Raw genomic sequence first — 17,459 nt, forward strand, 5'->3', positions numbered from 1 at the left:
GTGTTCCAGCATCAGGTAAAACAAAACCAAAAAGAGGAGAGAGAGAAGTCACAGAGGGACTGAGTGAACTCCAGCAAGGGAGTCCCGGGCAGCAGTGGACACAGATGTGCCCCGGCCCTCCTCTTCCCTAGCTTATCTAACAACGATCTTCACACCTTAAACACACTCAGACCCAAAAGCCCAACCACCATCCATCAACCGAGTCGGTGGAACCATGTCGATGAGTCCTAGATGCCCCTGACTGTGGCCTCAAGGACTGTGGTGAAGGCCCCCTTTAGCCCAAAGTTGAGCCCTCTGGAGGCAGTCCATCCCCACCCCCCTTGCCTCAGTGACAGATGACACGGCACCTCTCTATCCCACTACATGCTTTCTTTACCTCCCATACAGTGAGGCCAGAAGTTCTCCTCAAACCTCCTCGTTCAGAGAGCCCAAGCCTTCTGGGCTGTTTTGGCTTGAAGCACAATTTGGGTTCTTGCAATACTTTATGATGCTCCCCATATCTGTTTGCACACCCTCACCAATGATGGGGGAGGAGGAGAGGGAGCAGCAGAGAACCAGCTAGTCCACTTTGTCCCATCAAGAACAGAGCCTTCAGCCGGGCGGTGGTGGCGCACGCCTTTAATCCCAGCACTCGGGAGGCAGAGCCAGGCGGATCTCTGTGAGTTCGAGGCCAGCCTGGACTACCAAGTGAGTTCCAGGAAAGGCGCAAAGCTACACAGAGAAACCCTGTCTCGAAAAAACCAAAAAAAAAAAAAAAAAAAAAAGAACAGAGCCTTCATCTAAAACCGTCAAGGATACCCAAGGTCTCAGCATCCCCAGGAGACCCCAGAGGAGCTAGACCAACTCTGGGAGTTGGAAGCACAAACCTCAAGACAAGAAAGTGGCTCCCACTCACTCACTGGAAAATCCCAGTACTTACAGGGATCAGGTTTCTCCCCCAAACACAAGATAAAGCATGTGGCAGAAACAGATACAGTGGTCCAGGCCTGTCATCCCAGCACTTGAGGAGCTGAGACAAGACAGAGACTTCTAGGACAGTCTGAGCTTGATAAGCAAAACTGTCTCAAAACAACTGGGCTGGAGTAATGGCTCACTGGTTAAGGGCACTTGTTGCCTCGAAGTAGATCCAATGCCCTCTTCTGGCCTCTGGGGGTACCTGCATGCACGTGGTGCACATATATATACTCAGACCCCAGACATACACACAAGATAAAAATAAAAGCTGCAGTAAAAAAGCAGATTCTTTAAAACAAACAAAACAAGGGCTGGAGAGATGGCTCAGCAGTTAAGAGCACTGGCTTCTCTTCCAGAGGACCCAGGTTCAATTCCCAGCACCCACATGACAGCTCACAGCTGTCTGTAACTCCAGTTCCAGGGTATCTGACACCTTCATAGAGGTATACATGCAGGAAAAACACCAATGCACATAAAATAAATCAATTTTTTTTAAATGAACAAAACAATGACCAGTGAGCTAGCTCAGCAGGTAAAGGTGCTTGCCACCAAGTCTGATGACCAATTGATCCCTGGACTCAGTATGGTGGAGGGAGAAAATTGACCCTTGCAAGTTGTCCTCTGACCTCTACATGTATGCTGTGCTCCAGCCCACACAGAATTATTAAGTGCATAAGAAAATCTTTAAACAAAACACATAGAAAATTCTTAAATCTTACTTCATTTAAGGCAGCGTCTTGCTATGTAGCCCAGGCTAGTCTCGAACTTGTGCCTGTTTCCTCCAAATGCTGGGATTAGAAAAGCATGCAGTGTCATGACTAGCTTTCAATTCTATTTTTAAAGCCGCCACTGTATCTACTTCCGCCTGGAAGAGGTGCACAAGCCAGGCTTCTGGACACACGTATGAGCAGACGCTTTCCAATCTGGACAACATGTAACATTTTTATCATTTATTTATTTACAGACAGGGTCTGGCTAAGTGGGCCTGGTTGGCCTGGAATTTGCAAAGCTTCTCTGCTCCACAAGTGTGGGGTACCATATCTAGCTTTGTTTTTTTCCAGGTTGGGACTCTCAAGGCCCTGGCTACTCTCAAACTCACCATGTAGCCAAGGATGACCCTGAACTCCTAAGACCCTGCTGCTTCACCCACCAGATGCCAACTTTAAAGGCAGGCATCACCACAGTTGCCTTAAAACTTATTTTGAACTCCCAAATCAGTACAGTTGGTCCTTTGGTATCCAAGAGGGTTTGGTTACTGAACCACCCACCTCCCCACCTGTGGTGATCCGGATGAGCAGCAGCCCCCACAGGCTCATGGGTAGAACACATGGTCTCCAGCAGCTGGTGGTGCTGTTTCGGGAGGCTGTGGAACATTTTTTTTTAAGGACATGTAGCCCTGCTGGAGGAAGTGATCACTGCAGGGCGGGCTTTGACGGCTTACAGCCTTTCCTGACTGGCTGTTCGCTCTCTGCTTCCTGTATGGATAAAGATAAGTTCTGAGGGCTCTCTGCTCCTGCCACCATGCCATGTCTTCCCTGACACTGTGGACCCCTAGCCCTCTGGAAGTTGCTTTTGTTCACAGTATTTTATCTCAGCAAAGTAGCTAATACAGCACCCACATGCCACCCCCCCAGGTACCACAGTACAGGTGCTCACAGAGCATGACGCAGTGTATTCACCCTCGTTTTTAAGATTTCATTTATTATTTGTGTATGTCTGTCTGTGCCTGTGTTCTCCAGTGCTCATGCAGGCCAGTCTAGTTTTGAACTTGATACATAGCTAAGGCTGGCCTTGAACCCCAAGTCTCCCTGCCTCTTCCTCCTGAGTGCTGGGATTATGGCCGTGTGCCAGCTCACCTGGCCCTCCTGTACAGTCCTTGTCACACTCTAGACTGCTGACAGTACTAATATAACAGAAATTACATGCACATGGTTACTGTATTGTTTAGGAAATAATAACCAAAGAATGAATATATATATATATATATATATATATATATATATATATATATATATATATATATGAACATTCAATGTGGACACAGTATTTCCCAGAAATATCCCGCCTGCTCGGCTTGTTGGATCTGTTGACAAGGCGACTGTACTCTTGATGCTCTCATGATCATTCACAGGTACACGCTGGAAAATGATGCTGTGTCCCTGCTGTAGCTCCCCCTGTAAATAAACGGCCCCTTTCACAGCCTCTGTGGTACATTTTCATACTTATGCATGCTTTGCTGAGTTGCTCATTTAAAAATACTGCTAATGCTTTAGTCCCTAAGCACACAAGGGCCAGGATGTTATACTGCCGGTGTGTCCAGTATCAATTCATTGGCATCACACACAAATGGCATTCCACAAAAATACTCAAGTTTCTCAGTTGCTTTTCTACTGCTGTGATAAAACACCACAACCAAGCAACTTATAAAAGGAAGGGCTTATTTGGGCTTCTGGTTCCAGGTTAGTCTATGATGGCCAAGCAGAGGTAGCAGGCATCAGGCAGCTGCAGCAGCAGCTGAGAGCTCACATCTGGAACTACAAGCAGGAGACAGGGAGAGCTAACTCGGGGTGGGGAGAGTATCCAAAACCTTAAAAACCCACCTCCACTGACATACTTCCTTCAGCAAGCCACACCTCCTAATGCTCCCTGAACAATCACCAAAAGGGGACACCAGACACTTATGGGAGATGTCTCACTCAAATCATCACAGAGAGTTACATACTAAGTAGATAATAAAAAAAAGACTGTGACCAAGCCGGATGGTATTGCACGCTTTTAATTCCAGCACTTGGGAGGCAGAGGCAGGTGGATCTCTGAGTTCGAGGCCAGCCTGGTCTACAGATTGAGTTCCAGGACACCCAGGGCTACACAGAGAAACCCTGTCTCAGAAACAACAACAAAAAGACTGTAACTGGGGCTGGAGAGCACAGCTCAGTGGCAGAGCACATGCTTAGTATGAGGGCCCTGGGTTAGAGCCCCAACATCCATTCCCCCCCCCCAAAAAAAAGGAAACCATTTTAAAGGAGAGCCAGCAAGCAGCAGCTCTGGCAGGGAGCTAGGTAGGGAAGAATACAGGCTAGCTCTGCAGAAAGGGGTCCTCTCAGCTTGCAGACTGCCAGACGGAGGAAGTGAAGCCTGCTCTAGGCAGGCAGGATGAGGTCAGCTCACAGGGCCCCTAAGGACAGCAGCCAGGCTCAGGCCACTAGGTGAACACGCACTCCACTCACTCACTGGGCTACGTGACCAGGAAGAACATGGGAAACTGTCTATGCTTTTTGCCCTACAGTTTCACTCCTGGGCACTTCCCTAAAAGGAAGAGAATGGGGGGGCAGGTGGAATACAGAGAGACAGACAGAGAGACAGATGTCTACTGTAACATAGCAAAGAGCCTATGAACTTCACCCATTAACCACATGACCCCTCTGACAGAACACTGACTACTTTGCCTCTTCCAGGACTGCCATGAACATGTGTCATACTGATTGCTATGTGGTCTTCACACCTACCCTTTGGAGGCCACATCAGTCTACATAATACACACACACACACACACACACACAAACACACACACACACACCCCTAGGGAACCCCCTCCACTTTCTTCAACACCCTGTTACTGCAATCCATACTTCCCAAACAGAAAACAAATCAGGAGCCACAGGTCAAAGGGACCTGGGTTTGAGTTTAAGCCTGTTACTGGATTTCTTCTTTGACTGGGTCCTTGGACAAGCCTCATAATGTATATGACCAGCTGAACTCTAAGACTTCACAGAGGTTGCAGGCAAAGGATTTGAGAGCAGAGTTAGAGTACCTGCTTCAAGTCCTGCCTCATCCAATGTTAACAATTTATATACACTACACCACTCCTAATGGAAGGTCCTAAAAACAAAGGATCTTGTGCACAGGAGAATTCTGGGAACTCAGCAGGACAATGCATGCAAAACTCTAAGGGCTGACCAGTGCCATCAGCACTCACCCACACTTGTCCCAACATACAGCCCATCACTTAAGGCTTGGAAATCTCAGCCTCTCCTCCCCGATCCCTCTCCTTAGTGGTGCTGGAATAAGATCCAAGCCCCACAAAGCACCCAGTTCATCATATAAATGCGCAGGACCAAGCAGGGTATGGTGGTGCATGCCTGCAATCCCAGCACCTGGGAGTTAGAGGGAGGAAGAGCAGGAATTCAAGGCCATCACTGATAACAGATCAAATTCAAAGCCAGTTCGGGCTACATAAGACCATTTCAAAATTTTTTACAAATTAAAATTTAACAGAAATGGTGCAGAATCTGAGGATTCAACCCTGGGTTCTATGTCTACCTTTTGCCAATTAGTCACACAGTGGGAGGACCCCTCCTGGGTGCCTAGCAACCAGTTACCCATGCTTTCAAGAACTGTTTCTTCTGGGGCTGGGGATGTGGCTCAGTTGGTAGAGTGCCTGCCTAGGATGCAGGAGACCTGCATTGGGTCCCAGCACCACATCAAACCAGGCATGGTAGCATTCGCCTATGATTCCGAGTGGAGGCAGGTGATCAGAGATTTAGGGTCATTTTTGACTACAGGGACTTCCGAAATCAGCCCGTTCTACCTGAGACTCTGCCAAGCCCCTGACTCAAAAACAACATACAGCCCAAACAACAAAAGCAAAACAGAGCTAGAACACGTTTGAGCCAGACATGGTGGCACACGCCTCTAATCTCAGCACTCAGGCAGAGGCAGGTAGATCTTGAGGCCAGTCTAGTCAAGTTCCAGGACAGCCAGAGCTACACAGAGAAACCCTGTCTCGGGAAGAAAAAGCAGAAGAATTTTGAATGATTTTACCATAAACAATGATAAATGTCCAAGTAGATAAGCTTATGGATTTGAACATTATATAAAGCATACATGTACATACATTTTACACTAAAGGCCACGTCTGCCCTTGTACTAGCCATTCAATCTTATAAGACATCCCCTAACCTTTCAAGTCTCCACTTCCATATGTGCAGACAGAGGTGTGGCAAGGACATGGCAGCACGGCCATGGCAGAGGCTAGCCCAGTGCTCCCCTGCACAGTGAGCCTGGAAGTGACACTCAGAGGACCGAGAGCAAACGCTGGAGCCTGACTGCCCTGAAGATTTACAGGATTTCTGACTTCACGGATTCTTAGAGCCTAGCAGCCTGAGAGTCTACATGACAATCATCAGTTGGTTGCACATATACACGGGCCTACTTCAAGTGCCCACGTGTGAAGCCTAAGAGACGGTACTCTAAACAATTATGCTTAGTTAATCCTTTCCCCTCACTTATGGATGGGGAAGCTGGGCTCGGAAATGGGGCGATGAGTTTGAGCTCGCACAGTTCCATAGTGGCCAGAGGCTGCAGGTGTGAAGGGCGTCTTCCCAGCACCCATGTCAGGTGCCTCACAACCACCTGGAACTCCAGCTCCAGGGAACCAGATGTCCTCTTTTAGCCTCCAAGAACACACATTGCAAGCACACACAGACACACAGAAATAAAACTTTTTTTTTTAATCACATACACGGAGTGGTTGCACATGCCTTTAATCCCAGGTGAAATCTCGGTGAGTTTGAGTGTAAGTTTGAGGTCAGCCCGGTCTACATAGTAAGTTCCAGGCCAGCCAGAGCTAGATAGCAAGACTGTGTCTCAAAAAACCAAATGAAATATCAGGCATACACCCTCAAACAAAATAGTAAGCTCCTGAGGCAGTTAAGTCTGGTGAGTCTATGGTAATTTTCACAAATGCAACCTGGTGAGTAGAAGCCAGGAGTGCCTAGGAAAAGAGAAAAACTGGGCTGGAAAATAGGTACAGTATGGGAAGGGGCGCTGGCAAGAAGCTCTGATGAGCTTCACACCTTGGCTCCTTCCGAGTCTCTAGGTACCAAGGATAGTTGACACACCAAGGTTGGTCACTCGTGCTCAGAAGATTTAAAAAAAAAATCCATTTTCCCAGAGTGGCTTCTATTATCACCTGGAACAAAAGCCCCATTTCAAATAGCTCGTTCACAGAGTGCAGGTCCATGACAGACGCTCAGAGCTGGTGAGGTTTGCAGCCTGCCTCCTCAGAGTCGGCTCGAGGCAAAGAGTCCACCTCAAAGGTCCTGTTGGGTCTAACAACATGCTAAGGTCATAGATGTTTGAAGCATGGAGCTCTTCTTCTCAGTGTGCAGTGGCAGCAGACTGTGTGTCTGGCTTTGAGCTGACCGTCATCCTCACAAATCCACGGGAAGTAGCTCTCTCCCCCTTTCAGCAGTGCTGGGGACTGAACCCAGCACGCTCACCCTAGACAAGCACTCTCCCACTGAGCTACAGACAGAAGTAGCTGCTTTTTGGTTGCTGGATTTTGGTGGAGGTTTTTTGTTGGTGGTGCTTTATTTGTTCTTGCGTCAGAGTCTCATTATGTAGCCCTGGCTGGCCTGGAATTCAGAGATCCTCCTGCATCTGCCTCCCAAGTACTGAGTGAGATCAAAGGCATACACTACCATGCCAGCGAAAATAGCTGGTTTTATTCTCACCATTTTAGAGACAACACAGAGAAGAGTACCTCATCCCAGGCTCTCGGCCTCCAGTACATGCCCTCACAGCCTCAAGACAGTCACAGACTCCAAGAACTTCAGGCCAAGTGCTCATCCCCCACCGGCTGCTATCAGGATCGCAGGTAATTCTCACCAAGGCCATGCTGTCAGCCTTTGGTATCAAGAGTGAGCTGACCTGACCTAGGTGACAGACCCTGCTCAGTCCCTCTGTTCCGTCAAGCCCTTCATTCTGATCTGGTTTAGCCTTGTGAAGGCCAGGTTTAAGAGAAGGCACAGATCCAAGGAACACTGGACACTGCTAGGGTCTCCCACTCAGATCCCCTGCTCTCTCACCCATGTATTCTCTATTATGATATAATAATACATATTATGATGAAAACTGATACCAATTTTTACCTACCCAAAATGGCAGCCCCATATGGCTCACCCTCATAAAGGGAAGCTGCTCACATCATTAGGGACAAATAGACAATTCAGTCATTCAACACCTATGGAGCCACACCACATGACAGAAACAATGGAACATTGCTGCAGTACTCACAACCAAGCCAGGGTATCATTTCCCTCCCAAAGATAATAAACAAACTGGGCAGGCAGAAGAATAACCAACTGGCCTGCCCAAAGCCACCTACAACACCAAGTGCCCAAGGCTTAGATGTACTTCACAGGAAACAGACAACGGAACCCTGCAGGGCTTACCAACCAACAGTTCCCAACAGGGACTGCCATGAAGGGTCAACCTGCTGTTGGCCTTCTTGTCACTCCGGACGCCTGGGATGCCGGCATTCCTGCAGAAAGACCTGGCCTGGTGCTGAGGCATGGGTCCTTTGGTGGAGGCTAAGTCGCCACCAATGCTTCCAGGCTAGCAGGCGTCTCTCTGTAACCACACTGCAGTTCCCTTTTATTTCAACCATCTGACCCCAAACACAAACTTCTACCTTCTACACTAAGCCCAAACTCTCTTAGCCACTGTGGCTGGACCTACAGAGGGACCATTCAGCTTCAGTTTTCTCATCTATAAAATAGCCAAGCCAGGCGGTGGTAGTACACACCTTCAATCCCAGCACTTGGGAGGCAGAGCTAGGTGGATCTCTGTGAGTTCAAGGCCTGCCTGGTCTACAGAGCAAGATCCAGGACAGGCACCAAGACTACACAGAGAAACCCTGTCTTGAAAAACAAAAATAAAATAAAATAAAATAAAATAGCCAACCCAGCAGATTTCAACGGGCAGGAGCTTTTGAGCAGGATGGGCCTGGAGCCCATGGCAACTGCAGTGCCTCGCTGGGGCCCCTGGGTGAGTTACCACAGTTACCATTCTCTCTGAGCTTTGGTTTCTTTATCTGCAACAGGAGGAAACGGATCTAGGGCTGGGGTGGACAGAATTAGAGAGCAAGATTGTGGGTACCTCCTGCAACAGGAAAAGGACACTTGTGACTAATGGGAGCTCCAGGAGTGGACTCACAATCAACCATGCAGTTTGCCAGCAACTTCAATTCCAGGACATCAGTGCACACCTCAAGCTCAAAGCTGTCACCTCAAATCACAGGACAGCCAGAAACAACCACTGACGTGCATGCACACAGGAAGTGCTTGTGCCTGAATGAGACTTCACCAGAGGGACTTTCTGCAGGGTACACACTGAGAAAGCTCACAGCACAAATCCTCAACAGTGGCCAAAGAGATGGTTCGGCATGGAAAGGTGCTTGCTTTCAGCACAAGCCCTACAAACTGAGTTCAAACCCTGGAATTCATGTCAAGGTGGAAGGAGTTGTGTTTGAGCTACACACATACACACACACACACACACACACACACACACACACACACACACACACACTCCTCAACAGAAGCTGATGTGATGGCACACACCTTTAATCCTAGTACTTAGGAAGTGGAAGCAGGAGGCTCAGGAGTTCAAAGGCATTCTGTCTCCATAGCAACCTGCACCCTGAACCTAGGTGAGGTCACCAGGCAGTTAAAAGAGGTGCAGAGGACCAATAAAAACAAACCCAAGTGGCACAGGGAGAAAATCTAGAGAGTGGCTCCCTCAACTGCTAGGCCCAACTGCACCAGAGGATGATGGGTGCACACACGCTCCTCCCCAGGCCTTTCAGTACAAACTACAATACAGGAAACGGACGTGTAAATTAGAGACAGCCCAGCAAGGTCAGAGCCTCGAGTAGAGAAGCCCTGAGCAACAGCACAACACGAGCCGGCTAGACCTGAACTCTTCTCGCCACCCACCATTCACAAGCACCAGGAAACCTGGCTTAGTGCTAACTGGAAGCTGCCGGAGAGCCATTGCATTGCTGGGACAGGCAAAGGTACCTTTCACAACTTGACCACAGTCACACACCACATTAACATTCTGGCCAAGGACCAACTACATCTGCCACTGTGGTCCCGAAAATGAGAGTGGCTGTGAAGAGCCTAGCCATGAGCACAGGCTGTATTTCAAGGTAAAGATGATTCCCATAGTTTTTATATGTAAGAAGTGGCCAATCAGAGAATGGTTTTGGAGAAGCCTGATGAGTTCAGCACAAGAAGAGGAAGCTTCAGGGAGCAGTTTAAGCAGAAGTTCAGGGTCAGGGCCAGGGGGAACAGCTGCCAGCGACCCACATCGTGGTAAGAACTCTGAGGCCAGAAGTATTGGACTGGTGTCCTCACCAGGCTGGGGTTTAACTGGGCTGGTCCCTGAGCCTGCCAGCTTTGGGCTAGGGACTCCACTATAGCAGTCTCCTGTCTCACAAGGGCCAGCTGGGAGGTTACATGAACAGCCAGCCATCAACTACCCATGTTAATAAAAATAACCACATAACGGCAGCCAACACGCCTCTCACACTTTAACCATGCCAGGCACTGCCTACACTTTCCATATACACTCAAGCAATCCCCACCACAACCATAACCCGTCTATGGGGACGGTAATCACTCAGGCTTCGGCCACTGTTGGCCCACACAGGATTAGAGGACTGAAATCGACCACAGGGATGCTAGAGATGTTGGAAGCAATGTGGACGCAGCAGGAAACACAGTGAAGGAAGCCAAGGAGGCTGGCCTGGGTCACAGTGTGGTGGCCATCACCCGGTTCTCACTTATCTCTAGCTTACCCAGAATCTCAGACGTGCCACAGTCCAGCCTCCCCCACTGAAGTTTAAGACTTGGTGGATGTACCTAATAGGTTTATCTCGTGGTTTAGTAGATGTCCACAGAATGAATACATGAGGAAAAGGGCTGGTGGGGCGGGGGGGGGGGGGGGGGGGGGGGGGGGGGGGAACGGGGGGGGACGGGGGGGGGACGGGACGGGGGGGACGGACGGACTGGAAAGATGGCTCAGGAGTTAAGAGCAACTAGTTCCTCATGCAGAGGACCCAAGTTCTACATGGGTTCCCAACACCCACATGGTGGCTCAAAACTACCCATAACTCCAGTTTTAGGAGATCTGACACGCTCTTCTGAACTCCACAGGCACCACACATGCATGTGTCACGCAGATACACATGTAGGCAAAATACTCACACACATAAAATATAAACCTTAAAAAGAAGGAAAGATGACTAGAGGTCACTGGGCATGGAGTCAGGACAGCAGAAGGCGGTCTTGGTTTCCTCCACTGTATCATGACAGGAGCACAGGCCTATCTCATAGCACTGAATGGAATATTCAAACAGCCAACTGAAGCAGCCCCTGGGGCTCTTACAGCCACTCTGCAGAGCCTAGACGAGGGTCTCAGACACCTTTATGTGTCTAGAACCTAGAGTACACAGGTACCACCAGCAAATTCAAGATGGCTGGCTGAACATTGGGCTAGCCAGGCTGAAATGCCCATTCAGTTGTCAACCGTCTGTCAAGGTTCTGTGGATACCATTATCTAGGATTTAAACTGATCAGAAATAGTTGTGGGTCAATGACAAATCACCCAATCAGAAGGCCCACACGGTGATTTCTGGGGGGAAGGTGTACCTCTCAACCAGAGATGGCAACTCTCCCGCTCACTGTGCCTCTCTCCCTTCCTCCACCATGCCTTCCTTCCAGACACAGCCACAGTGGTGAGAAGATGCCTACCAACGCATCCCTCTTCCCTCCCTCTTCCATCTCCAGGACCTCTCTACACAGCACAGCTAGAGAATTCGTGCTAAAATTCCACTGCTCCACCAGCCTGCTCAAATTTCCACCTGCCCTGTGAGAAATGTCACTGGCTCCACGCTGTCCAGACCAAATGCAAACTCCTGAGCTTAGCAACTTGAGCAGCTGGCAGCAATCACTACTGCTCGTTGTCTACCCAGTGGTCCTCAGACCCACGGGGCTGACACCACACTGACCTCAGACTCGGTACATCAGACTCTCAGGCTGATGGCGCCCCACCCAAGCCTCCCCTTCCTCTTTGACTGGGCGAGGTCTTCCTGGGCTCCAGGCCCAGCCCCCAAACTGGCTGAGGACTAGAGTGTCTACAGAGCTTCCTGGAGGAGGTGGTGGAGCACTCAGCTACAACCCACAGGTGACCATTCCCATTCCCTCCCAGCTGTATTAAACTTCGTGGACACACCTTGCGTCCTCTCCAGGATGAGTAGTCAGCGACTGTGGCTTCCATCTGTGTCACATACACTTGGGTATGCAAAATACGTCAGAGAAGAGCCATAGCTCCAACTCATTGTATGGCAAGTGTATTAAAAATGCTGTTTCTGGGCCTGGGAAATGGCTCAATGATAAAGGTCCTGGCTGTGGAGCCTTAGGACCTGAGTTTGATCCCCAGAGCCCAATGGTGGAAGAGGAGAACTGACTCCCCAAAGTTATCCTCTGACCTCCACACACAGAAAACCCGTACATTTACAACCATTTCCTTCTCCTGGTGTCCCTATGAAATGTTCCCCTCACACTACACAGCAAGGAACTGCGGGGAAGGAAGGAGAAGTCCTCACTGAGGTCACACACTGAGAGGCCTCCATCCAGATCTGCCCCATGCTGAAGCCAGCAAAGGAGAGAGACAGCCACCTCTCAACTCTCACTTCTGGCTTACTCAGCGCCAGGAAACACTCCAGAGCACCAGGCAGCCAGTGCAAGGTACAAGTGATAAGGTCCTGAGGGCACAAGAGCTGCTGCTTTCTGTCCCCTGTCCTCTCTCTCAGAGGGGACTCCACCCATGCAGACAACACAATCAAATCTGATTGCTTTCTCTCTCTCTTTTTGGGAAGAGGTGTGGTTTTGGAGACAGTGTCTCTAAGTATCCCTAGCCAGCCTGGAGCACTACTATGCAGACCAGGCAGGCCTTGAATGCATAGAGATCTGCCTGCTTCTGTCCCCCAGGCACTGGGATTAGAGTGCACCACTGTGCTTGGCTCTAAGTCTGACTTCTTATACTTTGTTGTCTGTGGTCCAAGGCTAAGCCTTCCTCATCAAGCTTATGCAAGGCAAAATCAACAACTTCTGGCAGAGTGCATGGCACAGGGCTAGAGCCCCAGCAATATCCCCATCTCCTTACACTGAAACATTAATCTGTGAATGCCTAAAATGGCATTACACCAGCCACTCCCAAAGCCAGTGAACGTCCAGTGGCCACTTCCAGGCTTCCAGACCCCACCTTCAATCAGAGGGTCTGTTCCAAGCAGGGCTTATAGGTCAAAACTTAAACCCACTGTCTCACAGAGGACCCGCTAGTCACACCATTCACTTGCCCTCCTGAGCTTGATCCTCCTTGAGCAAGACAAGCTGAGCAGCTGTTTCCAGATTCTGGCTCAGCGACAGTGGTGGACTTCCACCATGCCAGAGAGAGGGGCTGCAGACACACACACTTCATGGCACTGCATGGCAGGCACCAGACCAAGAACACTTGACAAGCCTGAAGAGTAGAACCCAGCTCAAGCCAAAGCTTCCATCTCCTCCACAACTGATGCTTATGTGCGTGCAGTTATCTTAAACACTTTCTCCCTTAACATAGGAAAGAGTGATGGGGTAGCTCACTCACCATGTTGCCCAGGAGAGACCTGAACTTCTTGAGTAGCTAGAGTTATAGGTGTGTGACACTATGCCCAGCTTTCCAAGCTGTATCTGTCAGTTCTAGGCCCCTCAAGAGTGGCAGCCGGAAGGCCCAAATCCGTGTCTGCCTTGCTCACCGCTGCTTCCTGGCACATAAGCAGCACAGAGCAGCCACAGGACACACACACACACTGAAGCAATGTCCCTAGTCACTTCAGACCGGCAAGGGGCCTTGTAATTGCTGAACGGTAAACACCTCCCACTCTGGCGGGCAAGGTGCTGAAATGCCAGGTCCCTTGCCCGCCATGCCACCATCATCTGGCCTTCCTTCTCCATAGGATCTAACAGTATAAATCTTCCAAGTTATAAAGAGGAAGACCTACCTTCACGGGCATGGCTTGTCATTTCCTTAAACTAGTGATCACAAGCTACTTTTTCTTTTTTCCATTTTTTTTGAGACAGCGTTTCTCTGTGTAGCCCTAGCTGTCCTGGTGCAAACACACATGGGGGTCTCTGAGTTGAACCATGAATTTTTTTTTTTAAGTTATGGTGTTCATTTACTTATTTATTATTTATTTATTATTGGAGAAGACTGCATTTTTGAAGTTACAGTGTTTATTTGTTATTGGGGGAAGACTATGTACTCTTTTAAGTTACAGTGTTTATTTATTTATTTATGTATTATGCGGGGAGGGACTATGCGAGTATGGAGGTTAGAGGAAGACTTGGAGTATCTGGTTCTCAGCTTCTATATATGGGTTCCAGGAATTGAACTCTGCTCCTCAGGCCCGGCAGCAGCAATCACCTTTACCCACTGCGCCATCTCTCTGGCATCTGAACTCTATCTTATTCACAGGAAGAGACCACCAACATACATTCATGGTTGCTCCATGATTTCCCCTTTTAACAACACGAAGAGCCTCTCCTACTAGCTCCTGTCAGCAATGCCTTCTGAGCTGGAGTAGCAGCTCCTGAGAGGCCTCCTTGGCCTTTCACTACTGCAGCTCCTCCACCAGGCAACAGCATCCTAACTCTTAGAATAATAACCCTAAATTAGAAGCCAGAGTCCTGTTAGGCAAAGTGCTTTGCAACTGGCAGCACTTAGGGACAGTGCTAAGACAGCCGGCTAAGGAAATGCAAATAAGCTCCATTTGCCTAAGCATTCCTAACAGGGACGGGAACCCGGACTCCAAGAAAAATCGTGGCCTCCACTCCAAAATCAAATGCATTTTAAAATCTCAGGCCTCAGCTGGGCAGTGGTGGTGCACGCCTTTAATTCCTTTCATTGGGAGGCAGAGGCAGGCAGAGCTCTGTGAGTTGAGGCCAGCCTGGTCTACAGAAAACAAAACCATGGTGACTTTCCTTCATTACCTATGATGTAGCCCCACTCTGCCACTTCTGGCTTGTCCCAACTACCCACACCAGGACATCAGATCATTCAAGCATGGTAGAAGCTTGACAATAGGCAGAAATGACTTAGGAGCCTGGGGGACACAAAGAATAAGTTGATGAGTGAGTGAGTACCAAACCCAAGTGGCTAAAGCCCACAGGCACAGGCCAGAACACTCTAAGCAACCTCTTTTTTGAAACAGGGTCTCACTCTCACTGTGTTGCCCACGCTGGCCTTGAATGCCTTAAACAGCTGAGATTACAGGGCCAGCCTTCCAAGCCCTATCTTTCAGTCTTAGGTACTGTTCTAGAGCCTAGACAGACAGAGACAGAAAACACAAGACCAAAATCTCAATCCCCAAAGAGCTCTGGATCGGGCCCATGCAAGCCACACTACTGTCTCACTATGACATTTCCTACTAGGAAGATCCACACTCAGTCTTGCCACTCCCGTGCCATGTTTGAGCATCCCATCATCAGGGTTCTTAAACAGTGTCGTCATATATACGACATACAACAGCACACAAGGAAGACCACTGCCTGGAGCCTGCCAGGCACGCTTCCACTGGCCAAGAGTGGTCTAGACACAGACGGAGCAACGCTCTGAATAAGGCTCAATGAATGTCTCAGCGTTTCTTCACCTGTCAGACGATGGAGACAGCGGAAGCCTAGAGGACTCTGGCCACTCCATCATCATCTCTGGCTTTAGCCCTGGGAGCACACACAGAAAACATCAGTCTACTTTCTGAAGTCTCACTCAAAACTGTCCTGGACAAGTCCTTCCCCATACAGACTAAAGTCAGGGTCCAGATCCCCAGGCCAGTTGTCAGCCAAGAGCAATAGGATGAAAAACAGTCTTGCCTACATTTTTAATCAATATACAGAAAGTTTACCAGCCAACCAGAATTATGCACCCTAATTCAGCTGATACACCCTGATTAAACAAGGACTGGGGCTCCTCAAAACCATCTAGAGTTCTAAGTCCACTCCCAAACATCTATCAGGCAAGGGGAGCCGCCCTCATGACTGATGCACGCAGCAGGTGGATGGCCTTAGCTCTGTCTACTTTACAGGCGTCCTTCATCATGTGAGGCCCTTCCATCTAGGTGCTGGGCCTGCTCTGCAAAAGTGTACAAGTGGATGGGGGTAGGGGCACACCTAAGGCTCCTCAAATAAGTTGCTCGCACAGCCAGCGTGCCTGCCTTCATTACCGAAACAAACACCACAGAGTTCAACCAGAGAACTCTCAGCCTGCAGAGTTTCGCTCACCTGATCCGACGTACCTCCATAATCAGCAGTTCCGACCCTTACAAGCTGGCAGTTCAGGGGGAAAGGGAGGCTGCGCCTGGCAGTGTGCATCATGTCCAGGCCATATGTTGGGCTCTGAGCTTGGTCCCCCAGTCCAGGGCTGTGGCCTCACAAGAGCGATTGTGCGTTCATCCCTGTCCACTTGGCTTACTCACCGTCAGCACCCTGCTCCCCACTCAGGCAGGGCGCCCCGCAAGACGCTCTGCACTGGCAGCACCCAGGCGGTGGCCACGGGAAATGCCCTGATCTGCCTTCCGGGCACACAGATGCCGCCCTTCTCTCCCTCACTCGCTTGCTAGCTCACACCGAAGTGCCCCCCCGCCCCCAGAAGGGGCAAAGCTTCAAGTTCTAGGAAGGCACAGCACCCAGACCACCCCCACCCCGGCTGGAGCTCTCCCCCGCTAGCCGCAGACTGCCAAGAGGGAGCGTCCTAGGAACAGGGGAGGGGACACCTGGGTCGGGAGCAGGACACCGAGCAAACGGGGTGTAGATGGGAGGGTGAGGGTGAGAACAGCGCCGGGCTGACGCAGACTAAGCTAAGTCGTGAGAAGTCTGGGGGAAGGGGATCGCTAGGGCCAGGGTCAAGGAGGTGGAGGAGGTGGACACAGCAGGAGTAGAGTCCAGACTTGAGGACCACCGAGAGAAGATTCCATGGGGGTTAAGGAAACAAACGTAGGCTGGAGCCACTAGAAAGGGGTTGTTGGGGTGCAGGCTGAGGCCATGGAGTTTGGGGGGAGGGGGTCTAGCCTGGGCCACAGCAGCGAGAAGCACCGTTCTAGTCTGGCCCCTGGGACTGAGGTAGGGGAACCTCCTCAGGCCATGGGATACAGGCCTGCGAGAGGGGTGCCTGGCCCGGCCTCCGGGGGAAGGAAGGTCTAGCCTGGGATCCTCGAGACTAGCCTGGACACGTAGGGGAAAGAGCCGGGCTCCACCTGGAGCCCAGGGCGGGGTCACGGGCCACCCGAGCCTCCCGCCGCCTCCTCCGGACCCCAGGGGTGGCGTCTGCCTAGGGTCCCGGACCCCGCCCCTCCCCCACCCTGGGTCCCCACCCTCCCGGGGCCGGCGGGTCGGCGAGGGAGGGGACATGAGCTCCCGTAGGGGGTCCCGGGATAGGGCCGTGGAAGAGGGGGTCCCTTTACCATGGTGGCGGCGGCGGCGGCGGTCCCTGTCCCGGCGTCTGTGACTCTCCCCCCCGCAGCAGGGCCCGGCGCTTCCACTTCCCCGGGTGCCCAAGAGTGAACATCCGGGTCAGCGCCCCCCTCCCCCCCCTCCGCGCGCCGAGCCACAGCCACCTTCCTT

At 50.5% G+C, this 17,459-nt stretch overlaps 1 protein-coding gene across 2 annotated transcripts in view; it reads right to left on the reverse strand.

The window, feature by feature from the left end:
• Capzb (capping actin protein of muscle Z-line subunit beta) overlaps nucleotides 1–17,450 on the reverse strand; it is a 107,816-nt gene extending 90,366 nt beyond the window's left edge. For both annotated transcript variants that reach the window (XM_052718140.1, XM_052718139.1), the window contains exon 1: nucleotides 17,300–17,450. In XM_052718140.1, coding sequence (XP_052574100.1) covers nucleotides 17,300–17,302 — 3 coding nt within the window. In that variant the 5' untranslated portion in view covers nucleotides 17,303–17,450. The remainder of the gene's footprint in view (nucleotides 1–17,299) is intronic.
• Nucleotides 17,451–17,459: the final 9 nt, after the last annotated feature.

This window comes from Peromyscus californicus, unplaced genomic scaffold (assembly GCF_007827085.1).
Source record: "Peromyscus californicus insignis strain IS unplaced genomic scaffold, ASM782708v3 Scaffold_5__1_contigs__length_169319896, whole genome shotgun sequence".
In the NCBI taxonomy this organism is placed as follows: Eukaryota; Metazoa; Chordata; class Mammalia; order Rodentia; family Cricetidae; genus Peromyscus; species Peromyscus californicus.